The sequence below is a fragment of the Ovis aries genome, chromosome 14, assembly GCF_016772045.2.
Source record: "Ovis aries strain OAR_USU_Benz2616 breed Rambouillet chromosome 14, ARS-UI_Ramb_v3.0, whole genome shotgun sequence".
In the NCBI taxonomy this organism is placed as follows: domain Eukaryota; kingdom Metazoa; phylum Chordata; class Mammalia; order Artiodactyla; family Bovidae; genus Ovis; species Ovis aries.
This window is the reverse complement of record NC_056067.1, coordinates 40,543,439-40,570,881: the sequence shown is the minus strand read 5'-3', so window position 1 is coordinate 40,570,881 and position 27,443 is coordinate 40,543,439. Positions and strand designations below refer to the sequence as shown.

The following is a 27,443-nucleotide window of genomic DNA, read 5'->3' as shown; positions in this document are numbered from 1 at the left end:
CAAGGCTGACCTACTGATGGGCCAGGCATGTTCCAGTGGACACTTCTGGGCTTTCGCTCCCTTGCACACAGGACACTTCATTTATTTGGAGAGGGGGGGACCATGCTTGGGACTTGGGATTTGGTCAAACAATGATAATACCTCCCCCACCCCCAGAACCAGTTAGCCAGGCAGCAGCATGTGCATGGAATTTAGAAGTTTACAAAACCCGCCCAATTAGAGAAGCTTGGTAACACTGTTGAAGTGGCAGGTGCCTGAAGTCCAGCTCATGGACGAAAAAAAAACCTAAGCGATCACAAAAGAAAAGTTAAATCCTTGCTTCGTGTCTCATGCTGTGATGGGGGTTGGGGCGGAGCTGGGAGAAGCCTCTTACAACAGACAAGGGCACAACCAAAATATCGCAGTGAAGTTCCGCACTCCAGCGATTCCAAGGGCCTTTCCATGTAAAACTATGCTTCACAGGATGAAAAGAAAGTGGTAAAGTCTGCTGCACCAAGGCCAGGTGTGTGTCCACACGGGGGATGAGGGACACGGGGCCTGTGAGCTGTCGTGGGATCTAATCACCCACCCGAGAGATACTTGTGCACACAGATGGCTCTCCCCAAACCCACCACAGTCACCCCACCCAATGGGGAGGTGCCTTGACATTTGTATGTTTAGGAGCTGTAACTCTTGGGGCCACCTAGAAATGGGTGGAAAACTTGGCAGGCGACCCAGCAAACAGCCCATGGGACAGCATCTCTAGCGTCCCTGAATGTCCTGTTGAGGCTTCCAACAGACAGAGGGATGTCAAGGTGGAGGGTGTTGCGGAGTGAATTAACATAATGACTCAAAACTGCACTAATGTTTCACAGCTTTTTTTATTAGCAATACCAAGATAAGTTATTGAAGCATTTTTAGTATTGTTTTACATTCCATTCATAAATGACCTAACTTGTAACTCAGCATACAGCACACTTAGAGATATAGTTTGACACTTATTCAGAAAGCTACAATTATTATAACTTACATGCCTTCATTACCAGGAACACCTTCATATATCTTCTAATTACTTCAACAATACTCTATTCCAAAGCACACGATAACCCAGTACAAGTTTACACAGTTTGCTTCAATCACCATTTTTAAGGAGTGGATGTTGAGGTGCTGTTCACTGGTACTTTACTGTCATCTGTTCCTGGTTAACGTGACGACCTGACACAATATTAAACTAGCAATATTACTGCTTAAATACTATGGAGAAAGAGAATTACTGCACTTTTCTGTATTCTTCTAAAGTGTTACAAAATACAGGACAATCGGACACAAGCAGTAATGCCAACGAGACCATCACAGGGCCCGCTTCTAGAAGCTGTGCTGAGCGGAAGCCCCCCCAACAGGGTTTCCACAGGTGAAGGGGCTCCAATCCACCAGAGTTTGTTTTGCAGAATTCGTGACTCTGAGGGAATTTTCTCTCTCGCTCAAGTTACTAAGGCTTCACCATCCTTCGCTAATAGTGGAACATATGGGGCAGTATTTTTAGTCTCCCTGATTCTTCGCTATATATACTGTAGGTTGGTGTGCCATGTGTATACACATACCTATGCCAATAGTAATTGTTTATTCAACACACATATGTGTATACATTCTTCTCTTGACTTTACACGATTAACAAGCTGCAGATAGCCACCGAGGAGCACGAACAGACAAGGGCAAATCCAGCTAGACCGACTAGAACAGGGGGTGTCACTTACCTGCAAGAAAATGTGCAGATTCATTAAACAGTCCAGAAACCATGTGGGCTAGAGGCATTCGAAAGCAAGGGCAGGGCCACACTCCCTAATTGTTTAATGGAATGATGACAATAAAGCAATATTTATAAAATTTGGTCCTTCCATCTCTGGCTAAAGCAAGAATAGTCTATGTGATTAGAGCAGGTTGGCAATTAGATGCAGAGGTGCTGTTGATCAGAGCTAAGTAATAGGAGATAATTACTACTTATCTGAAACCTGGGCTTGGCACATAACATCTGAATAAAAAGAAGAAAGAACCTGATTCCTTCAGCAGCTAAGATGTCTGTAGCTAGATGGCTGTCCATGCCAACCACCACTTTGATTCAGCAGCCTCAGAAGGCAGACCCCAAAGCTTAAGTCCCCAAAAGCACTCAAGATACACATAGGGTCACGCTGCTCCTATTGCATATGGCGGTGGCTGGGCCTGCCTGGAGGCTTGCATTTCCCCAGGGATGTGGATGTCCATTCTGACAACACTCTCTTCACTCGGCATTCTCCTCCTCTCTCCCAATTTGAAGTCATCGTTAGGGAGGAAAAATTACTGTATACAGGCATGTATGTTTTGAACCAAAGAGTTTGGTTGGTCTCTTCTCCCAGCCCAGGCTTGATCCTGGGCAACAGGTATCATGCAATCCAAAGAGAACATGGATATGGCAACCAAAATGAAAGCTACCAGACTTCTGCTTCGGAGGCACTGTTGATTCAGACAGTAGCTTTTGGAGCCAAAAATATGCAGCAAAAGGAAAGGAACATAAACAAGGCTAAATGTCACCAGTGTTTGCCGACTTACAGACACCATCCATTTGTTTGTTCTGAAATGACGAGTGGACCATTTGGCAAATACAATGGTATTCACACAACAGTTCTGTCATCCCGCAGTGCAAACGACATCACGTCAGTGGCATTCCCATTTAATTTAAACAGAAGGAAAGGGAGGAGGAGTAGAATGCCGAAAGAGTTTGGAGAGGGCTGTCACCCAAAGAGGCTGCACCCCGTGAGGCTCTGGATGGGGCCAGGGAAGAGCCTGTCCAGGGCGCTGGTTTCTGTGGGAGACCCCGAGGGGATAGCACCTGTGCTTTGTCCCACCAGAGACAAAGGGAAAGGCTCTGCAGCCAGCTGTGAGGCAGTCAGCAGGGGCAGAGCAGGCAGGATGGGGTGGCGATTTGCACTAATTGAAAGGATCTGCCCCTGGACTTCAGGACAAGCCAATTGATCCTCCCTACTGAGGTCTAACATCAGGCCCTGGACATGCACTATGACTGGGGGCAGCCTGGACAATGGGAGTCAACAGCCAACCTAGACATGATAAAATTGGGCCAAGAAAGGGAGTGCAAAAGTTGTGCTTTATCCACAGTGTCCGTAAGCTGATAGTAAGAGTCAGCTTAGGAAGAGGAGAAGAGAAGGATAATGGCTCATTTGGCTTTAAATAAAGCATGGCAGCTCTAGAGACAAGACCCTATGACAGAGATTCCCTGGGCCTCCTAGGCTCACTGCCCTCCCATGCGTTGGCTAAACCTGGGCACCTGTACATTTGGTGGATTTGGATTTGGTGGTTCTCTTTCTGTGCCATTTAACTAATTTTCTTTCTCCATTAGGACCTGTTGACTTCAGGGCCACACCTTAAAACTTAGAATTGTCCACGAGACCGAAAAACATACCACCTATCATGGGCTATGCACTGCAGCCTGTGCTTGGGCGTCTTCATGCATACATACGCAGTGTGAACAGTGTCACACACCCCAGCCACAGCCCGCTTGGAAATCCCTGACTAACCACAGACATTAGCCATTTCTTGGCCAAAGCCTGAGGTGGTAAGACATTTCCTACTCTGAAGCACCTGCTTTCTATGAGGAGGCGAACTGGGTAGAAACTGGAAGGTGTGACCACAGTGATGGGATGTCACCACTAAATCACCAGAACTGCCTTCCAGGCTAACATACCCACATGCCCAGAAACAGCCATCAGCGACTTGGCGTGGCAGACATAAGGAAATAAAATGTGTCTCTATAACCTTGATGGAAAGTAAGATTTGTACCCGCTCAGGGCTAAAAGGGACGACTGCAACCCAAAGATGTTTGGGCAGTGACATCACCTCCTTGTGATAGCCTAATGTGGACATCATCTCTTCTAGAAAATATCAGCTCCATTTATCCAAGCTCTTCTACCTCCATCATCTCTTTTTATCCTTACGCTTCTGTCCATCAAAGAGCTCCTGTGTCTTTCTTGTCTGCCTGCTTTGGCTGTGATGGTGGGGGCCGTGGACCCACCATGAGTCACGGAGGAGGGTGTTCTCTTGAAAGTCTTTTACACATAGACAGAGATGTGACCTTCCAGGAAAAGCTACTCCAGGCCATGTAGGTCTACAAGTCCCCTCTCACTCTCAGAAAATCTCCTGCATCTCTGGCATTAAACAGCAATAGATGGAATGTTGCAGCTGCTGACCTGAGTCCTGCCCGCATCATCTCACAGGCCAGTGGGGTTGCAGAGGACGGTTTTCACATATCTTTTCTAGGGATGACCACAGCAATGCAACCTTCTTTATACTCTAGCAGAGGCGGACACACTAGGACCTCTGGGCCAATTCTAGCCCACTGCTGTGTCAGTAAATGAAGCTTACTGGAATGCAGGCATGCCCATTTGTTTCCTTATTGCTTGCTGGCTGCTCTGTGCTGCCCAGCAGAGACCACAGAGCCTGCAAGCCTAATGGGCTCACTCTCTAACCTAGGAAAGTAGTTGCCTACCCCTGCTCTAGACTGTATAGCTGATAAGATGGTGAATATTTTCAGACTGCCTATGCTGAGAAATCAACAAGGTTTTTGCAGGACAGAAGGCACATTTCAAAAAGAGTTGAGCTTCTATCATGTCATCAGACATTTTAGAATACATGAGGCACAGAGCTTTTTGAAACCTGTCTTTTTTTTTTTTTTTTCCAGGAAAGGGGAGGGGTCCTCATTCTCTCATTGTCATGAGAGAACTCTTGGTCTCAGACATAACTTGGGTCAGGGAAGCCAGTTGCCCCCTAATAGGGAATACTGAATCAATTGCTGTTAATGACCCTGGCTTCTCACTTGCTTCCTCCCAGGCTCAGTGGGTCACTTGGTCTGGGAGCCAATGTACAAGGACCTCAAGCCCACCACAGACAAGCTGCTAGATTCTCCTCACTCAGCTGGGCTTCCCTGAGGGTTGGTTACTCCAAGAGTAAGGGGGGTTGTACCCTGCTCACTCCCTTTCCCTTAATTTGACTTTAGTTCTTCACCATCAACCCTACTCTTGGGCTCACCAAAGAACATAGAGCAAACTGCTCAACACACCATGGTTACCAGTCATCTATCTAGGGTTCAAAAATAAAAGTAGTGGCTGCTCTTCAAATCCCCAAACTCTGGAGAGAAGCAAGTTCTGTCCCTGGGCCATGCAGCCAGCCCCACAGGTATTGTGCAGAACCACCTCTGTGCGGTCTGGGGCCCACCAGAGCACTCTCAGATTCCAAGCTACTGGTTGATACAACAGTTCATCAGATTTCTCAGCCTAGACAAAGGAGCTGTCTGCCTTGTCTTTTCAGTGGATATGAATGCTGCCCTGGTCTGCCCTGGCCCCTCTTATTAGATAATCACATGGATCCTGTCCCATTACAAGACCAAGGTCAAATCCATTCCAACAAAACCAAGGGCACATCCAAGCTCTCCCACGGCATGGGAGTGCCCTTGTACATTATGCTCTTCAACAGACTAAAGAAAGGTGGGCCATGCCTGGAGCCTGGAAATGGGGACTTTGATTGGAGCAGGATTTCTTGTAATGTGATCAGGCCCAGAGTGGGGCCTGACTCACTCTAGAAGCCAACAACACATGCCCTTCAGTTTAATCCAAGATGGCTCAGTCACCTTCCTAGGATCATCTGTGACACGTCTCTGATCTTTAGAAGTTCACACTCAAGCTCTCAATGTTGGCAAATGCTGCATGCCTCCCCTACCCAGCTGGCTGGGATGGCCTTTCTCCTGGTTGTCTCTCACTTCTGTATTGCCTAGGAGTAGACAGCGCACATAGGCCAAGAACCCAGGCTTACGACAGTAAGGAATGTAGGGCCAGAGCCTTAAAAGTTAGAGAGCAGGCATGCAGAATTAAGAATCCAGAAGCAGAGCTTACAACGTGAGGATCATCCATAAACTGAGGGTTAAAGGCCCCTTCTCCACTCACCAGCCTGTGTCAGCAGAGCCACTGAACTCTGGTGGGGAGAGGGCTCTACATGACTTGAACAAGATCTTTCCTGATGCTTCTCCCAACAATTTTACACCCATGAGAATAGATACAGATGGACATTAGCTCCTCCGACAAGCCTGTTTGTAGGGGCATCAAAGCAGGGATTTGGGTTTACTAACCAGGCAAAATCAAATGCTGAACTCTCTTGAGATAAAAACTAACAGAATAATCCTTTGGTTGTGCAAAGCCCAGCTTCTTGAGGAAACCAGCTATCAAGCTGGTGGGCCTGTTTGAAAACCCATATCTATTCTGAGTGGAGCAGAGAGGAAGGAATAAACATTAGGAGTATTTGATTCCTTGTGCCAATATCATATCCACCTTGGCAAAGTCAAGCCAACGGGAGTTTGAGGTTTTCAACTATCATTTGTGCTTTTTGCAATGCTAAAAAGACAGTAGACTAGGCAGGAAGAAAAATGGCCCCAAATGCCCCCTCTGTAGCTCAGTGACTTTAACTTTCCCTCCCAGATATCAGTTTTTAGGGAGGATGAATATGCCTGGCCCTCCCATGTCACAACAGCCAGTAAGAAATCAAGAAGAGGATTTTGATTATGGTAGGCCAGCGTGGGAGAGGGGAATGAGAACTGGACAGAGTCAAGATATCCGCCCCCACCCAAGCAAACACAGAGGCCAGGGAAGGGCCTTTCTTGCCTGCTCCCAAACTAAGCAAGAGGATGCAAGAGACATGAGGATAAATGAAATACAGAACTTGTGCTCTCTAAAAATCGGCATTTTTTGATTGGAGTTACTTTTGGCATCTTACCATGAGTTCAAGGTGGAGTAGTGGGACCTGGATACCCCACTGGGAAGCAACCAGGTATCCTGGAGCCTGGCTGGGCTGAGAGTCTACACTCCCCTTTCAGGACAGGGGCTGCAACTAACCAGGCTGTCACCCAGTGGCTGAAAGGTTGACTAAGCAAAGCTTCTGCTTGTACCCCAGAAATGTCAGGGGAGTGTGGGGAGCTGCTATTTGGGGAGGGGGAGAAGGGCCTGAGAGCTACAGCTCAGAGGAAAGGGCTCCCTGATACCGTTTCCCCTCCACCCTCGCCTGGTGCAAAAGGACACAAGCAGGCATGCTTCCTCAAAGGCAGGCAGCCTTCCTTCGGCATTGATAGGACGATGGGAAAATTAATAGGGGTAATATGAGCTCATTTCAATAATAATGAGCGTATAAACATGCCAGGTTTTGATCTTTTCTGATGCATGGATTCCTGGCAGGAACTATGGTCCTACGTAGGTATTTGAAAGAACTGAAAATAGACTTTAAAAAAAAAATCCCCAAACAACAATGAAAAAGAAAGCACTCCAATCACAAACTTAAAACAACAACAATAAAAAAAAAAAAAAAGACAAACATCGCTCCCCTGGAAGAAAAGAAAAAAAAAAATTGGACTGACATGAAACCCTTTTCTCCTTCCTTTAAATATTGTTTTTAACAGCTTCAAAAGTAATGAATTGTATGTGACTAAAAATAGATCTGGGGGTGCTGGTTAATGGGGCCTTATGAATCATTCAGCGTAAGGAACTGTCAATATTTTTTTGAGCTGTCAGAAATCCATTTAGTGATTTTTGACAATTCAAAAAATATTTCTGACTGCTTGATCCAGTTCTTAGTGAATTAGGGAAGGAGAGAGAAAAAGAAATATATCAATTTAAATTATGAACTGAATCCAGCTTGCTGAATCCCACTCTGTGCTAAAAGGAATGTCAGGATTCAGAAGTTAAATAGGATCTTCACTCCCTCCCTCTCTTCCTTCTTTCCTTCCTTGCTTCCTCCCTCTTGTCCTTCTTTCCTTGCTCCCTCCCTCCCTCCCTTCCTACTTTGCTTCCTTTTTTGAACAAGTAAAGTCACAGAAATGCATTCATGGGCTACAGATGGGAAGATACCATGGTCATTTGTCTCTAGAGGGGAAATTTGGGGCTGGAAATAACACACTGAGCTTCAATTTGGAGAAAGACTTTCAAATAAGAATATCTGGGTGCCGAGAGAATGACTTTGATCCTCCCTGCCCACACCGACATTCATTTGATGTAGTTCTAGGCTTCAAATCTAGCATTACTTTTTAAGATCTGGAATTACTTTGGAGTAAACATATTCTTTAAGGAAGTAAAGAATTGCCAATTTGCTAACAAGATCAGGCAGGCATAAATCCAAGACAGACAGGATCACAACACTGCTAACCAGGGACTTCATAATGTACACTTCTTGTTAGAACAACAGACAGACGGGTGAAGAGACAGACAGACAGAAGGCAATACTAGAAGGCCAAAGTCACAGTAACTGCCATTTGATATGTCTGAAGATGAATCACAAACACCCCACAACCATCTCCCTATTTGGAGAGCGGGTCACTTTATTTCTACATTGTGGTTAGTGTGATATGATTTTAGTATCCTCTAAGTCATTATAAAGAAAAGTTTCAGAAAGCAGATTTGGCTTAGCAAAGCAGTAAGGAATTGTCTTTAGGCATCTTATGCGTTAAGTTGAAAAGACTAAAAAGTTTACAAGTTACCAGGTCTCTTTTTGTTTTTTTAAGCTTCTCCTGTCCCCCTCAAGTTATGGATTAAAAAACAGGAGTGGTTCATACTGTGAGACCCCGCCCCCTTCTCCATGCCTTCAGTACAGACAGGCATTTCAGATCACAATAATGCAAATTGAAACACAAAAGTACGAGGTCCGACACTTTCTAAATGAATTTGACTCTCATGATTGTCTACATTGCGTATACAGCATAGTTGGGGGTATTTTATGTGTAGTTCAAAATCTGCTCATGGATAAATTTACCCCATTTTTAAAAAATACACAGATCAGCACTGATGTTTTTGGGAAATGAACTAAAGGAAGAGGACTCTAAAACTTACCACACAAGTCTGGCCTCTTGATACATCCAGAATTTGCTGTGCTGCTTGCAAGTCCGTTAAAGGCTGCTAAGCCATCAGAGCTATAGGCCCTGAGGACCGACAGCACATTCATCGGCTTCTCCAGGCCCTGGGGCCCCCGCTCCGGCTTGGGCAGGCCTGCCGTGGGGTCTTGGGCTGGAAGAAGGCCCGGGCTGTGCCATTGTTTCTCCGACGCCTGGGGCAGAGGGGAGACCAGTCCCTGGACAGGCTGTGGGGCGCCTGAGGGCAGCAGGCCGTCGCCGCTGTCGCTGCCTCCGTCCTTGCTCAGGGCAGGCGGCTTGCTCATCACCTCCGGCTCTGTGTCAATATCCTCTTCCTCATTGTTTTCTCCCTTGGAGGAGTCCATGTCCTCCGAGGAGGCGATGTCCGAGAGGTCATCAGTAGTGTTCTTATTTGTGGTTTCGGGGATCAGGATCGGGGCGTCATCTTCGGAGTGGGCCTTCCCGTCGGGCTCCCTGTTGGGGCAGGAGCTGGCGGCCCCCGAGCCCAGCAGGCCTGGGTAAACACCGAACTGCTTGTAGAAGTCTGATGGGAAGCTACAGAATGAGGGGTCCATGTGGCTGGGCCATGGGCCGCCCTTCTGCTCCCCCAGAGTCTCTTTGACCTGTCCTTGGGCCATCTTCTCGGAAGCCGAGTCTAGAGGTCCCATCATGGTGGAAAGCGCCATCTCTTTGTTTGATTGTCCCGAGGGCAGCAAGGCTGCTTTACTGGCCTCCCGGGCTTGGTCTTTGCAATTGACTGTCACCCCGATAGTGTTATCTTTGCGTTTCGCTTTGCCCAGGTGGTTGGCCTGGAGATGAAGGGCCATCAGCTCCATAGAGGATGTTGTGAAAGCACAAAACAAGCAGCCGTGCCACGCAATGCTGTCTTGCACAGTCACCGAGGAGCCCGGGAGGGAGGCAGCGTCCGGCCGCACGGACAAGTCCAGGGGCTCATACTGAGACTTCTCAGACTTCCTGGGGGCCACCCTGCTGCCCACCTTCTCCTCGCCACCATCCGCCCCGTGGACCTTCATGGAAGGAGGGTCAGAGAGGGCTTTGTCCTTCAAGTCCTTCTCCTTCTTCAAGGAGCTTAGGACAAAGCTGTCCATGAACGCCTGCAAGGACCCTTGGAAATTCACACCGTTGTTCACGATACTTTGATAAGCTCTCCCGATTTCGGAGAAGTGGGTGCTCTTGGAAGGAAGGTCAGTGCCTTTCAGGGTGTCTGAAGGAGCCTCAGAAGACATGCCACTGGCCTGTCCTGTGTGATCTCCAGATGAGAGCGCTCCTGACGTCCACTGCTGAGACGCAGGGCCACCTCTGAAGTCGATTCCGGGGAGCCCCTTAAAGGCGCCCCGCAGGATGTCTGGCCTGATAAACAAAGCGGCTTTGTTGGCCAGCTCGTCCCTGTGGTCTTGGTTCGGGGGCTGCCCAGATAGTGGCCCAGCTCCATTCTGCCGCTCCCGGTGGTGCCGTTCTAGGTGGTATTTTAAGGAAGCTGATTGGGTACCGGCATAATCACAGTGGGGGCATTTGTAGGGTTTCTCACCTGCAAGATTTTGGTATAAGGAGAAAAAAAAAAGTGTTAATCTCATTTTGGTGTGCTGAACAAGGCTAGAAGGATCAACATTTGTTCTTGGAAACAAAGCAGCTCAAACTAATAATTAGTTAGAGAACAACTGTTTTTTAATAGAAGAATAATTCGTACTCTTAAGCTTTTTTAATGATTTTGTACCATTTGGGACTATTCAGGAATGACATACTATCTACACACAATTAGCTATCTTTTTCTTTATCTAACATGTGAAAACGGCTGTAGATTTAAAAGCTATGATTATGAAAATTAAGCATAATAATTTCAACCACAGTGATCATTAAAAGTAGAAGTTTAAAAAGACAAAGTATGTAACAAATGGGTGGTTGCAATATTTTGTGTATACAATAGCTCTAAAATTTGTTTAAATTATACACATGGAAACCATTTTTAAACCTAAAAATTTTATGGCACTGTTACGCAAGACTGAAATGAATGATTTAAGTCTTGCTCTGCAGTAAATCATGGATATAATTAGCAAATGGCATACCGCACAAGTAATTTATCATTATTTGGAGGGCACCATTCCAGACGGGCTCAGATATCTGCAAACCTACTTCATTGTTTCTAAATAAAGAACTATAAATACCGATTCTATAAAATATTAATACCATTACAGTGCATTATGATTGCAGCATGTAAAGACATATAGTTAAGATAAAAAGCAGTCAATAAAACTTAAAAGAAAATGAGTAATAAAAAGGCACAAAATATATTTAGTCTCTGTATTTGAAATTAACATTATCTACTGGTCTTTGTAGTGCCTTAAATTTGTACTAATGGCAAACCTAATGCTCCGGTAGTAAAATGTGTAATTTACCTATAATAAGCACTTTCTAGAGAATAAAAATAGCTTTAAAGGCTGTTTTAAAACATATAAGATCATTTTCATGAATTAAATATTTATTTAAATCCAACACACAACTTCTATTGTTCTTTCCACTATGGAAAAAAACACCATGACATACAACTGAGACCTGCTTGCATGGTAGGGGAGGAAAAGAGAGGAGGGTAAACAAATGTGGATTTAAATATATGCTAAGAATTGGTGCACAGTCCAGGGTCTTCTCTGGACCTTGGAATCAAAAAGCTCTCTGGAAGAAATGGGACTGTTCGAGTTCCTTGTTTACAACAGCACTCTGTCAATAATCACAATTATTATTTCTCCAAGGAAACTCAGGCATTCCCCCACCACTTCCTCTATTCTGTTGTAAAACAGCGATCTAAAGCAACAGCAAGTCAAGGGTGCACGGTGTATTCTGGAGACATTTTACCATGCCTAGTCTCAGGTGATGCCAGATCCGCAGTCTCCAGGCACAGGGTATTTGGGGGTAATATACTTATTAGGGGCAGGGGGAGGATGCATGGATTTTGTAAATAAGAGGACCACCAGCCCAGGTTCTGACAGAGGACTCCACGTCACCTCCAGACTGTGTGCTCTAGCCTTGGAGAAGCTGTACCTGCCTCATCAAATGGGGGTTGTGTACTTCTCTTTCCCACCTATATGCAGGTGAAGGTTCCCCGGGACACATCAGAGAGGACCCAGCTGGGACTCTCTTTCTGATGAGTGGCTTAAGGCACCATTTCCCACTTCTTGAAGTCAATGCCCACGATAGGCTCCAATTCCCTTCAGCCACTGCTATGTGACATTTCACTGGAGACTAGGGAACTCTCCGCGGGATGGGCATTGTGGATGGGGTACTTCTGGGCTGACACAGAAGTCCAGTGCCAGTTGCAGCAGAGGCAGCCCCTGAAGCTGAGGGGCAGGGGTGGAGGGAGCTGGCTGTGGGGCTTGTGGCAGGAAAGCCTGACAAGGAACTCGTATCCTGGTCCACGGGTTGGTGTAAGGCCTGGGGGATGGCCCTGCAGTGAGAGCTGGCAAAGGTGCCTGCAGGTACTGGATGAGACTCAGGATGCATTTCAAAAATGCACCTGGAAACGATTAAGCGCATCTGGCAAAGGGTGTGCAGAGCATGCATGGGCATCCATCAGCAGGAGCTGCAGAGGGAGAAAGCAGGGCTTCCCTCCACGCCTGGTGGGGTGGGGCTGCCTTTCCTGGCCGACAGCAAGGATGCTCGGGGGATGTGTGTCGATTTCCAAGGGACACACACTTGAAACGCTCACTGGAGCAGCGGTTTTCAGACTGTACTCAGAATTAGAACCCCCAAGAGAGTTTAAAACGCCTGTCCTGGGACCCAAGGCACAGCAGTTCTGTTTCCCTAGGTCCGGGGGAGAGGGGGTAGAAGTGGGTGGTTCCATAGGTGTCCCTGATGATTCTGAAGCCAACAGTGTAAACGTTACATTTTGAAAAATCAAAGTGGAACTGCTTGAGGAGCTTTAAAAAGTGCTGATAACTGGTCCCACCTTTACTTCCAGAAGTTCCCGGGGCAGATTGGCCTTTGGGGTTGACCTGAGGTGGGCAAAGGCCCCCACACGTGACCCTCTATGGAGGCTGGGTGGAGAACCACTACAAGGAGCCTCCCTGGGAACTGCCCTTCTAGGTGGATGCTGTGGGACCAAGTGGCAGAGGCGTGAGTCTGGACCTCTGGCCCCCAGGAGGCGTTTGGAGAGTCTGGGACAGACACTCTGGACGATTTTTGCTCCACGGGGCACAGGATTCTCATCTTGGGACCTTGGCTTCCTTGACCTGTAATGTGGCAAGTTGGAGCACGTGTTCTCTGGGGCATCATGTCAATTCTAAAGGTCGTGTCCAGAGCCAAACCACATCTCCTGAATGATGCCAGAGACAAAAATGTCCACACACGTATGCAACCGCACACCCAGAAACACACAGATTCATTCACACAGTCTCTGAGGGAATGAGCAAGTCCCTACCCACCAAGTACGGTACTTGGTGCTGGAGACTAAGGGAAGAACCAAAAAGATAAGAGCCTTGCTCTCACAGGGGAGGAGAGGAGACCCAGCAGAGCGATCAGAGTGGGAGGCACACCACCCGCAGTACCCACACACACCACATTCACACACAGACACTGTACACACGCCACACATCATACACACACACACCACACACAACCCACACATACCACACATCACACACACACGCAACCCACACAACACATCACACACACACAACACATTACACACACACACACCACACAACCCACACAACACATCACATACCACACACACACACACCACACACGCAGACACTGTACACACACCACACATCACATACACACCACACACAACCCACACAGCACATTACACACCACACACATCACACACACAACCCACACATCACACACATACACAACCCACACAACACATCACACACCACACACTCACACACCACTCACACACAGACACTGTACATACGCCACACATCACACACACACCACACACAACCCACATAGCATATTACACACCACACACACCACACATCACACACACACACACAACCCACACAGCACATCACACACCACACACATCCCACACACCACACACCACACACAACACATTACACACCACACATACCACACACACAGACACACCACCCACAGTATCCACACACACCACATTCACACACACACAACACATTACACACGACACACACACCACACAACCCACACAACACATCACACACCACACACAATGCATTACACACCACACACACCACACACAACCCACACAACACATCACACACCACACACAGACACTGTACACACACCACACATCACACACACACCACACACACACACAACCCACATAGCACATTACACACTACACATATCACACACACACACACCCCACACATCACACACACACACATTACACACCACACACACCACACATCACACACACACACAACCCACACAACACATCACACACCACACACCACACAGACACCACACACAACCCACACAACACATTACACATCACACACACACCACACACAACCCACACAGCACATTACACACCACACACACACACACCACACACAACCCACACATCACACACACACCACACATACCACACATCATACACACACACACACACACACACACCACACATACCACACATCATACACACACACCACACACATCACACACAACACATCACACACCACACATCACACACACACCACATACAACCCACACCACACATCACACACACACACACACACACACAACCCACACATCACACACACACAACACACATCACACACACACACAACCCACACAACACATCACACACCACACATCACACACACACCACACACAACCCACATAGCACATTACACACCACACACAACCCACACAGCACATTGCATACCACACACAACCCACACAGCACATTACACACCACACACACACACACACACCACACACAACCCACACAACACATTACACACCACACACACAACACACACACAACACACATACCACACATCACATCACACATACATACTACACAGCACACACACATACAGATACCACACTATCCTCCCCCATACACACACACCAAACACAACCCACACATCACATTACAAACACCACACACACAGATACCATATACACCCCACACATCACACCACACACACCACATTACACACACCACACCACACACACACACACCACACATCACATCACACATACCACATATATACTCCACACAGCGCACACACACCACACAGCACACACACATGCAGACACTACACAAACCCCCACACACACCACACAACCCCCCCACACACATAGACACTACATATATATCACACACATTCACACACACGCAGACACCACACACACACACACACACAAAGATATCACATACACACCACAAATCACACACACACACACACACACACGTCACACAATGTAGGAGAGGAGCTCTTCACTTGGCCCACTGTAGGCTTTGACCGCCACTGTTTCAGGGGAGAAAGACCACAGTTGAGACACAAGGATAGTTCGTTCCTAGCATTTGAGTCTCCAAGGGTCCAGGCCCTGGTAAATTCAGGGCCACTTAATAGAGTCCTCAAGGGTTATTTCGACAGCTCAGGTTCTAGAAAACCCCATGCACTTTCCCTGAGCACATCCTGGAAGAGCCCTCAGCGGTGGGTTTCTCCGTGTGGCCTCACCTCCAAGTTCCTGAGGGGCTTTGTTTAGGTGACTGCCCCGTACCACCCAGTCCCCCAGATAAGTGCTCCAGAGTGAGTTCCATGGGATAAACCCACAAACGTTAGATAACTTGTTTCAAAAATGAACAAAAGCCCAGTTTTACTTTCTTTGTAATCCCTAATGTGTAATAACCACTATTGCCCTCTGCCTTGAAGCCTTTCCTTGTCTCTCCTGGGCTTCATCATCACAAAGGGGACAGGGAAATGCTTCTGAGACCACTGCCAGCCTGGCTGGGTGCGTTTCTGGCCAGCAGACCAGGGTCGGGGTGAGCATATCCCCTGGGGAATCCTGGCCACGCCAGGGATTTGTTTCTACTGCAAACATCCCAGCTGTTGGCCAGCCTCCCTGAGGGCACATTTCGGTGTGCTCAGGAGGCAAACGTCTCACAACAGTGGCCTGGACTGTGGGAGAAACCGTCAGCACATTCAGTGCTCTGAGGTGCAGTCAAGGTCTGCTCTGCAGCTTGCTTGACAGAAAAATGCTGAGTTCCATGCCGGGAGCCACTCCTTAGTCAGCGTCACCCCGTCTGGCCCGCACTAGGCTGGCTTTAACAAAGCCCCAGGCGTCTGCCAAGGGGTGGGCCAATGGGCCACCCAGCCCTCTTCTATGGGCCGGGCTCTGCCTGAGACTTGGAAAGGCGTTCTGTGCAGCCCTGTGGCCCAGGCAACCTCAGACCCTGCCAGCAGCTCTGTCCACTTGAATGATTGTCCACTTAGGCCCATAATGAGTCCAAATCTACTTGGGGGATCAGACAATTCGCCCTAGGCCTCCAGGACAACATAAGCCCTCTGGTCACCTCCATGATGTTTGGATTCAATATCTTTGCATCTGCTTGTTGAAGCAGCCACACACAGAGATGCTTTCAGAACCCAACAGATGATACGTAAAACAGCAGGGTGGGGGCCACCCCCCTCTCCTGGAGGGGAGCTGTCACCCAACGCCATCAGCAGCGAATATAGGACCTTTGACTGTCTAAGAAATGTCTCACCTCCAGATTTCTACATGCAATATCCCAGTTATTAAATAATGGCATGCACTTAAAAACTTCTTCAAGCCAAGGACCCTATTCTGCAGACTGCATCTGGTCTATGAACCTTGTGTCTGGGCAAAGCACGATGAGTGTTGAGCCCTTCACCCACTGAAGGAAGCAAGACAGACAGTGGGGGTGCCTTTCTGTGGGGAAACTTCTCACAATATTTTAAAGGAATAGGATGGGGTCCCAAACAATGCATTGCTAGAAAAGAAAGTTTTGCTAGAAAAGGCATAATAAATTTAAAAAGTCGCCAGTTCATCATTTCATGGACTAGTGAAATTATTGGAACCATCTTACATTAAACCAGCTTCCCACTGACACATGGCGTAAGATGTATATTCAATTTTGGAATATCATTGATAACATCTCCAAGTCGTTGTATCATAAATTTTAAGAAATATACGACCAGTGGTTTAATTAGTTCACTGTACCTATTTTTACATGGTCATGTCCTTCATCATTCTTTGCACTTGATATTCGAGGAAACTTCACTGTTCTGGGGAGTTATTCTGGAACCATTAAGACCAAGTTCCCTTTAGCACTTCTCCAAAAATGACAGGGGGATTCATTTTATTCTCTTTGGAAATCCCTTTATCAAGCTTTTAAGAAGAGCTTCATGTTTCTAACTTTTGTGCGTGGGTGTTAAACCCCAAAAGTGTTTCTGCTTTTAAGTTGGGTAACCGAGTATTTTTCCATATGTGCATCCTCTATTTGATATTTATTTAGTCTTTCTACATATCTTTACTTAGTTAATACCAGGAGAGATAAATATGGTGGTGCCTTTGTAGCGAAGCTTCAGTACATTAATATAAATTGTACACTAATTCCCCCAAAGCATATATATGTTGTAAACCTGAAGACTTTTCACACAGCTGCTTATTGCTAAACAGTGCCTTGTCCAGAAGGGGACAATCTGTGTCTCTAATTGCTGTCACTGAAGCCGAGATTCATTATGTGACTTTCCCATTAAAATGTGAGCATTAATTTGTATAATGAAATATCACCCACTGCAGTGTTCATTAGCCATGCCCTACTGTATACGGCACATTGTTAGCTACCTAGAAACTGTAGTTAATTTCACTAATGGATATTTCCCTACTTAGTGTTTGGTAGGAAATTTATACTGTAACATTACCTCTTAAACTTTTAAGGAAATTTAAATTCAATCAATTATTTTCAACAAAAGTTTGGGATGTCATTAAGGCAAGAAAAGCAAGGATGGGGGACTGTGGAGAAAGAAAATGGGCTTTTAGTTCATCTTAGAGAAATGATGGAATTTTAATTCAAAACAAAAAGGAAAAAAAGGAATCATCTCCTTTTGGGCAAGTGGGTCTTTTGTTTTTTTCATCATTACGCAGGTGGCTGTCCCCCATGAAGAACAACAACTCACACTCTCCTTTTAGAAAAGGAAATGGGAAGCATGCCATTTAACCAATCCTTTCTTGAATTTATTCAAAGTGCTTTTATAAATGTTAAAACAGCCTGGTTACCTCACCTAGAACAGGAAATACAGACACATCAAAGGTAAGCTGTGCGTGTGCAAATCAGGTGTAAGGCGCCTGGCTTAGGTGGCTGAACTTTCATCCCACCCACATCTGCATACCAGTCGGTGCTTAGTTGAAAGGCAATTTCCAGAAAGGCAGTGGGAGTTTATCTTCTCCATGAGGTCAGCGTCTACTCCACCCCACCTTCCACGCTGGGACCAGGGCGCCTCCACCAGCCCCTGTGGCCATGCCCCTGCCTCACCACCTCCCTAAGCTCCTTGTGCGAAGCGTACATGGAGGCAAGCTGGGTCAAGGGGGCCTCAGGCCAGGCTGAGTTAGGGGAGGGGAGGAGCCAGGGTGCATAGTACTTCCCTTTTAAATCGCTGAAAGGCTGCGTCAACACACCTTGTGGGTACAAGTCACTTCCTTTCCTCCCGCTGGTTATGGTGTGGACACACACTGTCAAAGAAATGTTGCATTAATTCCCTAAAACAAGCCAAAAGTTCACCCAGAACAGTAAAAATAGCAGTACAGTACAGTGGTTAAAAGAAGGGGATTCTAAACGAGGCAGGTCTGAATTATGACCTGTAGTCAACGCTGGGCAACTCCGAGCGGGTAACCTCACGTCCCTGAGGCTCAGCGCCCTCCCTTGCAAAGGGTTAGAGGTGGGGAGGAGACGTGGGGGTGGGGTGGGAGGGGTGGAACCTGGTCTCCAAGGTGCTGTGAGGATTAAGGGGTGAATAACAATAATCCGCGAGCAGTGAGCCGCACTTAGCACAGTGTTTGCACACAGGAGTGCACAGAAAGTGATGACTACAGCGACTACCACTGTCACTGCCGTATCACCCTTGACGGCTGAATTTTTCTGCCGCAGTCGGTTGCGGTCATGCTGTGTAGACAGCCTCAGTCATGAAGCAAGAAAACCCCCAGGGTGTGCCTCTCCCTTGGAGGGCTCTCAGCCCCCCTCTCACCCCCTTCTCACCCCTACCGTTTCCTTCAGACCCATCAGGCAAAGGAGACTCATGCCTGGTGCTAAGAATGCAGGTGTGACCCGAGGAGGGCATCCTGTGTGTCCCACCCAGCCAGCACCCAGCCGCTGGGCAGTGCTGGGCATGCCCCTTAGCCCACCCTGAGACCCCCAGAGAACCACTGCTGGCTTCCCTGTGCAAATCTAGTCGCATAAAGAGGTTCCCAACTCTGGGCCAGAGCCGCACACGCAGCAAATCAAAACCAGATTAATAAACCACGCGCATACTTTAAGAGGGGACAAAAACTAATGAGATTTATTTTTAATTAGCCTCTGAACTTTAGTGCCTCCAAGTTTTCATGAGTGAGGTTGCTTAGCACGTTTCTCTGCACTGGTCATTCCTGAGACAGCAGGCATCACCTGGGACATCGGACACACAGGTGGGCCGACACATGGGGTGTTATATCCTTCTGGGGCTTGTGGGGAACGCAGACCCCTCCAGCCTTTCAGGAACTGATCAGTACCTGCCAATCTCCTGCACAAAACAGACACACTGGACCCCTCAGTGTATCCCCAAGGTGGTCCCTGGAGGAGGGGGAAGTGAGGGAATGGATGGAGTGCTTTTGGAGGCTGCTGTTAATGAAATGACGGGCTGGCCTCAGTCAAGGGCAACCTGGGGGCCTCCCTGCCTCCTGCTACATGGATGACTAAGTTTGCTGATGCCTTTCTGCAATGGTTACTTTCATGCGTCAACTTGATAGGGCCACAGGTTGCCCAGATGTTTGGTCAAACACTATTCTGGATGTGTCCCTGAAGGTATTTCTGAACGAGATTAACATTTGAAGAGTAGATTGCCTTCCCCAGTGTGAGGGGGCCTCACCCAATCTGCCGAAGTCTTGAATAGAACAAATCTGAACAGGGAGCTGTTTCTCTGAGCTGGGAGGCTAGTCTTCTCCTGTCTTGGGAGTCCATCTCAGACTAGGACTTAAACACCAGCCCTCTTGCTTCCCAGGTCTTTGGATTCGGATGGGAATTTATACCATCCCCTGTTCTGGGCCTCCAGCTGCTGTCTGCAGATCATGGGGTGTTATGTTCTTCTAGGGCTTGTGGGGGATGCAGACCCCTCCAGCCTTTCAGGAACTGATCAGTACCTGCCAATCTCCTGCACAAAACACACACTGGACCCTTAATCAGCCTCCATAATCAAGTGAGCCAATTCCTTATAATAAAGATCTCTCTCTTTCTCTCTCTCTATATATTATGTATATAGATGTGATTATATACATATATATGTAGATATATAGAGATATGCGTGTATGTGGATATTGATGTGTATATTATACATATAATCAATTGAGCCAATTCCTTATAACAAAGACCTCTCTCTTTCTCTATATATATATTAGGTATACGGATGTATGTATGTGTGTATATATATATATATAGATAGATATATGTGTATATGTATATTGATGTGTATGTATGTATATAATCAAGTGAGCAAATTCCTTATAATAAAGACCTCTCTCTTTCTCTCTCTATATATATTCAGTTCAGTTCAGTTCAGTCGCTCAGTCGTGTCCGACTCTTTGCGACCCCATGAATCGCAGCACGCCAGGCCTCCCTGTCCATCACCAACTCCTGGAGTTCACTCAAACTCACATCCATCGAGTCAGTGATGCCATCCAGCCATCTTATCCCCTGTCGTCCCCCTCTCTTCCTGCCCCCAATCCCTCCCAGCATCAGAGTCTTTTCCAATGAGTCAACTCTTCACATGAGGTGGCCAAAGTACTGGAGTTTCAGCTGTAGCATCATTCCTTCCAAAGAACACCCAGGACTGATCTCCTTTAGAAGGACTGGTTCGATCTCCTTGCAGTCCAAGGGACTCTCAAGAGTCTATTAGGTATAGGTATATAGACATATATATATATATACACATATATACACACACATACACACACACATATATATAACGGTTTCCCTTGTGGCTCAGCTGGTAAAAAATCCACCCACAACGTGGGGGACCTGGGTTTGATCCCTGGGTTGGGAAGATCCCCTGGAAAAGGGAAAGACTACCCACTCCAGTATTCTGGCCTGGAGAATTCCATCGACTGTATAGTCCATGGGGTAGCAAAGAGTCAGACACGACTGAGTGACTTTCACTTTCAGATATATACAGATATGTGTATATGTATATTGATGTGTATATATGTATATAAGGCTTCTCCAGTGGTTCAGTGGTAAAGACTCTGCCTCCAATGCAAGAGTCACAGGAGATGCGGGTTCAATCCCTGGGTAAGGAAGGTCTCCTGGAGGAAGGCACAGCAACCCACTCCAGTATTCTTGCCTGGAGAATCCCCATGGACAGAGGAGCCTAGAGGGCTACAGTCCTTACGAGTCACAAAGAGTGGACATGACTGAAGCAACATAGCATGCACACTTAGCATGAAAACATATGTATATTGATGTGTGTATATATATATGTATTTATTGTTGTTCAGTTGCTAAGACATATCTGACTCTCTGCGATCACATAGACTGCAACATGCCAGGCTTCCCTGTCCTTCATGATGTCCCAGAATTTGTTCAAACTCATGTTCATTGAGTCACTGATGCCATCCAACCGTCTCATCCTCTGTGACCCCCTTCTCCTCCTGCCCTCAATCTATATATAAATATATATAAAAGGTCTTCCCTGGTGGCTCAGACAGTAAAAAATTCGCCTGCAATGCAGGAGAGAGACCTGGGTTCAATCAATCCCTGGGTCAGAAAGATGCCCTGGAGGAGGAAATGGCAACCCACTCCAGTATTCTTGCCTGGAGAATCTCATGGACAGAGGAGCCTAGTGGGCTACAGTCCATATGGCTGCAAAGAGTCAGACACACTGAAGTGACTTAGCATGCATGGACACACGAATATATATGTATACATATTGCATAGATGTATATAGACATGTATATATATAAATGTGTATATATGTAGATTGATGTGTCTATACATGTATATGTACACAGATATGTCTCTATAGATATATATAGATACATATATATGTATATAGATGTGTAAACACACACAGGGCTTTCCCTGGAGAGCCCTAACTGACACAGTCTTTTTAGAGTCTGGCTCTGAATTCCAGTCACTAGCAGTGTGCTCTAGTAGACAAATCAGGCACGTCTAGTGATTTGGTCCTAATCAGCCAGACTTTCAAACAGGAGAGGAGTGCCGCCTTCCCTAGGTGGAATCAGCAATCCACATCTTCCCTGCAGTAGCCAGAGTGGGGCAGCCCTAGGATCTGAGGGTCCTCTGGGTGCTCCTCTCTGTTCCCCATAGATCTGGCTGGAGCTCAGCAGCAGCTGAAATGTTCTAGCTCCCTGAAGGCTCTGCCCAGCCCCCAGGTGTTCAGAGCAACCTGACTGGTGCATCTGCTCAGAACCTCTCTTAATAGACAGGTGTTGGAGAAGAAGAGCAGTAATTGGGTTAATGTAGCGGAGTTAAAACAAGGAAAGCGTTTTTTTTTTTTTTTAATCAGTTGATGTTATATGATCAGAACTTCCCACAGAGATGGGGTAGGACAGAAAGATACAGAGAATGTACCACCTCATATCCTGACCAATTAAAATATATTTATTACACATCAGAGTTTTACTGTGCTTATATAGGTTCATTATAGAAAAACTTCAAAAGATGGCATTTTGGAAAACAACTGTTCTATTTTGGAGACTGCTGTCCTCTGACCATGTCATCTGGAAACACAAAACCACAAAGAGACAGGGAAGGCAGCCCAGGACATCTCCACAACTGGGGCCCCTATTAACTCATTCATTAACAGACCACTTGATTTTGATTTTTAATTACTCGCGTAATCTACGCTTTTACATTGTCATAATGGATGTTTACTTTGGTGATTTATAACATGTAACACTTTCTGTTCTGTTCAAAAGCACAACTGTAAGCATTTTCCAACTTCTTTGTTCTTTGATAAAAAGGAAATTGATCTTTATCTGGTTACCATTCTGCCTTTCAAACCCTGCAAATTCTGCTTCCAAGGAGGGCTGGTGTGATGTTTCCATGACTTCACTCATTTTCGACCTTATTCCAGGAAGTTTCCAGAATGCCTCGGTCCATGGCCCTGTGTCACTTCTCCCAATGTCACCAAAGACTGTTGGTCACAAACTTCAGAAGTTTAGGAAGCAAAAGAAGCAGAAGCTTGGACAAATACAGTCTTCCTCAAACTTTAAAACTTTCAAAAGCAGTATCCATTTGTTTCTACTCAGGTTCAGCAAGACTTCTTTCTGCTGGCTTCAGTCCTAACTTACCAGGAATATTCTTTGGCATTTCCACATAAACCACAGTCCAGCTGAGGGTGGGTGGGGGCCCGTGGGCTGGCAGAGCTCCTGGTTGGGAGACATTGCCTCTTTCCTTCCTGACCCACACTAACCCTGGAAGGGCCGGTCTCACCTGCCTGGGAAACCTGGCCCCAGAGCCTATATCTACATCACCAGAAAGGGCAGAACCACAGCAGCTGCCTGGATAGGTCTCTACACCCCAGTAGACAGCAGGATGGTAGATGCCCTGGCGGACTGTCTCCCATCTGTGGGTCCCCCAGCCATAACACTGGGGACCCTGGATACAACCTGAGGAGGAAAGTGGACATCGGTGTGGTTGCAAAAGCTGTCTTGTCCTGAGCCCTCTCACTGGGAAAAGTTCACTGAGAAGGGGACACGGGTGCCACTCTGAAAGTGAGGGCACAAGCCAGTGGGTGACCTGTCTTATAGAGACGTGCAAAGGCCCTGAGGCAGGAACTCAGGGACCCATCCCTGAGCTCCATCCACACCCATGCATCTGGCACCTGTAGGGTGGCTGCCACATGGTAGCTTCTGACCAGCTCGTGTGTGCAGAGGGTCTTTCTAGAAGGACCACAGGTTCCCAGGGAAGAGTCCAGGTTCCCCAGCATAGAGCAGGTACTGAAGGAGAAGGGTCGCTCACTTATTTGGTCTGTCATTCAACCTCTCAAATAAATGCACTGTGCCTCTGCTAAGCTATAGTTTACTGCAAGGTACTCTTGCAGGCCTGGGGTTCTATAGCATTTAAAAAGATGGACAATATTACCACCCTCACATTCTACTTGGCGGAAGATAAACAACACATAAGGAAATGAACTGAACTGAACAAGATAGTTTCACAAGGTGCTAAGTCTATGAAAAAAATATTGCAGGGGCACAAGGGATATTTCAGGCAGGGTAGTTAGGCATGGTCCCTCTCAAGAGATCACGTGAAGCTAAGCCCCCTGTTACACTTGGAGGAAGAACAGTCCAGGGGGAGGGGGCAGTAGGTGCAAAGGTCCTGTCGCAGAAGCAAGACCTCTTGCACAGGAGGAACAGGAAGACGGCAATGGGGTCACAGGGAGGTGATGAAGGTCAAGATGGTCAGAGTCCATGGACCCCAGAGGGTGAGGGAGCCTGCTGCATCGTCAGTGCATGTTAGGAGTCCTCTCTTGCCTTGGGGTGACCCCACGAGAGAAGCGCTCCAGGACAGGGAGGGACAGTGGCGAGGCCAACTGTACCCAGGCTGCATATAAAGATGGCAGCCCACACCCACTGCCCATGACCACCTGTCCTCAGGATGCTGGGTGGCAGGGAGACATGTGGGCATGGATGAGGGCCCAGGTGAGGGCTCCCTGTCTTCCATAGCACGCTGAACATGAGGCCTGTATGCACTAAATATCGTGCACAACCCTGAGCTTTATTGATTCCTTGGGAAACAGACCACAATTATTTTTGAAAATAGATGGCATATTTGTCTATCCTCTGAAGCAGCTCATACTCCAATAGATAATGTGTCAGGAGAAAAATCAAAGAAAATGGAGGTGTCCATATCTCAGATAGATTTTTTTTTTTGTATCGGCAATGTGCAAACAACTAGCAGAAAAGCTAACAAGAACCATGACCGAGGCTCGAGGCAGAGAGACCAAGAGAAGCCCTCACTGTGAGGGGCTCAGGCACTGCCAACACACGGGAAATGACAGCAGCAGTCCAGAGGCTCGGTTAAGAGCATCTCAATCTTTCTTTTTGAGGAGACCCAGTGGAGAGCTACCCATTCCGCTCGTCATCTGTCCAAGTCCCAGGTGTGGGTGCGTGACCTCAATGGGGCCGGAAGCCAGCCTGCCTTCAAAGACCTCCTACGTAACCTGTATCTTTACAGTTTGAGCTGGGTTCTAGTCATCTGCGCCTGAAAGACCCCTGGTCCGTATGGGGATGTAGGAGGTGCGACTTCAGTACAGCAGGAGGACCCCATAAGCAAAACATTTCCGTGCCTCGGACAGAGCACCATCAGCCCAAACCTGGACCACGGGAGACCCACGTCCACATGCCATGTGTCATTCAGGGGCAGAGAACTAGGTCGTTAGGGTCAGCTCAGACCCAGACAGTGGGGCACAGACCGGCCCACAGAGGCTAGACCTGGGACAGGAGCGCGGCAGCTTGGGCCGCCTCCTCCGAGCTGTGCACCCAGATTTCTCACCTGTGTGTATCCTCAGGTGGACCTTTAGGTGATGGGATGTCCGGAAGGTTTTCCCACAGTATGGGCAGTCCTTCATGGCTGATCCTAGGCTCCTGTCACGAAGCAGTGCGGGCTGCTGGACGCCGGCCGATCTCCCAGCCTCCTCGCCAATGTCTGCAGCGGAGGAGAAACGTTCTCACATCACTTCAGCACATGTCAGAAGTTGTTCGCACCAAAACTGCTAACACCACACAAAGTTAAACATGTCAATACTACACCTGTCTATTTCATTCTCTAAATCTGACAGAATGCTGACAATTCATGTATTTTCTTGTTATTCTCTTAAATTATTTCATCTTTCCTATCATCATTTTAAGCAGCATATGGTACCTTTATATTGAACTGAATTAAACAAGAAAAGAAACAGCTGTGTCAGCAGCTGGTTTGATTTCTTCTTTTGCTTAGCTCCTATTAAGTATTTTTTTGCAAAAGTTTAAAAATGTTGGTGTTTGTTGAATCTGATTAATTTGTAATATGGACTAGCTGGAGAGTTTGCTACAGAATCGAAATCACATTTGCATTATATCAAGCAACAAATGGAAAAAAATGTGTCTCGGCTGAGTCCCTAAGACACGCAGACATACAGCTATTTTGGGACAGGAAAGAAAATTATCCCAAACTGATCATTTCTTCCTTGTAGAGTCTTGCCTCCATCGCTGGCTGGTGTAATCTCATGAAAGAGAGAAGAAAAAGTATGGAAATGTGGTTCCACAATTAGCCCATGATAAACATATAGTGACATATTCAAAGTCATGTGCAGAAACTCAGCTGCAAAACTCCCATAAACTTAGAGCACCACAGTTAAATCTTTGTGCAGTGACTTGAGAACTTCCTCTGTAAAGTATCAATACAAATTTTCCTTCCTGCTGTTATTTGTTATGTAACCCAAACCATTAGAAAATGGAATCAAATTTACATACGGCTGCCTTCTGCACAGAAATGACGGGACATAATAGTAAATAAAACTGTGAAAATATCTAGCGGTTGGAGGATATGTTATTGCAACACCCGAGGCCTGACATCACATTGCCAAGGAGGCGACATCAGGGGAGCGGGGCAGGAGCTGGGAATCTTGCCTCGAGAAGGGGAGGCACGCAAGCCTTCTCCTCTGGCCTCCTCACAGGGCTGGAGGCCTCTGCCTGGCACAGAACCCAAGCCCTCAAGGCTGGCAGGGTCCTGGCCGCAGCTTCTGGCCCATCCTCCAGGCCTCGCGGTAGATTCACTATGAGAACAAGGGGACTTTCTGGGATAATAAGCAGACCTGTGAGTTCCGCAGAGAGCAAAATAAACAAGATTTGTACCTTCCAAGCAATGGAAAATGCAAATTGCTTTCATTCTTCAAAATCCGTTCCTGGTGTTCTCTGCTCACAGCCAAAAGGGACAGACTTATAGGCCATGAACAAGGTGAAGGCAATCACACTTAATTCTAATCTGGATGTTTGCTCGGAACAACCGTGGAACGCTTTGGCTTCAAGCATCCTCTGTGCATTCGGACTGTGTGCCACCCTGGAAAGTTTCCTGGAAGGCTCGCTTTGACTCCTATTCTCCCCAACTCTTCTAACCACCCTTGGATAAGAGTTGTTCAAAGGGTCTAACTGCCCAGCTCTTTTTTTCCTCAAAATGTTACATGGGTAGGAAGACTCGGTTCATCCACATCTAGAGCCCACCTGACCTACCACTAGCTTTGTGGTTTGTCCACAGGACTGTGGAAAGACTTCCAGAGATGGCTACTGATAAGGGCAAGCAGGCACAAAGGAGGCTCTC

The 27,443-nt window shown here is 47.0% G+C and overlaps 1 protein-coding gene across 6 annotated transcripts in view; it reads right to left on the bottom strand.

The window, feature by feature from the left end:
• ZNF536 (zinc finger protein 536) overlaps nucleotides 1–27,443 on the bottom strand; it is a 452,773-nt gene that overhangs the window by 141,930 nt on the left and 283,400 nt on the right. For 3 of the 6 annotated variants that reach the window (XM_042231924.2, XM_042231923.2, XM_042231925.2), the window contains 3 exons: nucleotides 25,641–25,793; nucleotides 18,560–18,613; nucleotides 8,886–10,454 (listed from right to left, as the gene is read on the bottom strand). In XM_042231924.2, coding sequence (XP_042087858.1) covers nucleotides 8,886–10,454; nucleotides 18,560–18,613; nucleotides 25,641–25,793 — 1,776 coding nt within the window. Of the gene's footprint in view, nucleotides 1–841; nucleotides 1,734–8,885; nucleotides 10,455–18,559; nucleotides 18,614–25,640; nucleotides 25,794–27,443 lie in introns of those variants that run through there. The other 3 variants (XM_042231926.2, XM_027978175.3, XM_027978173.3) reach the window with 3 other exon arrangements.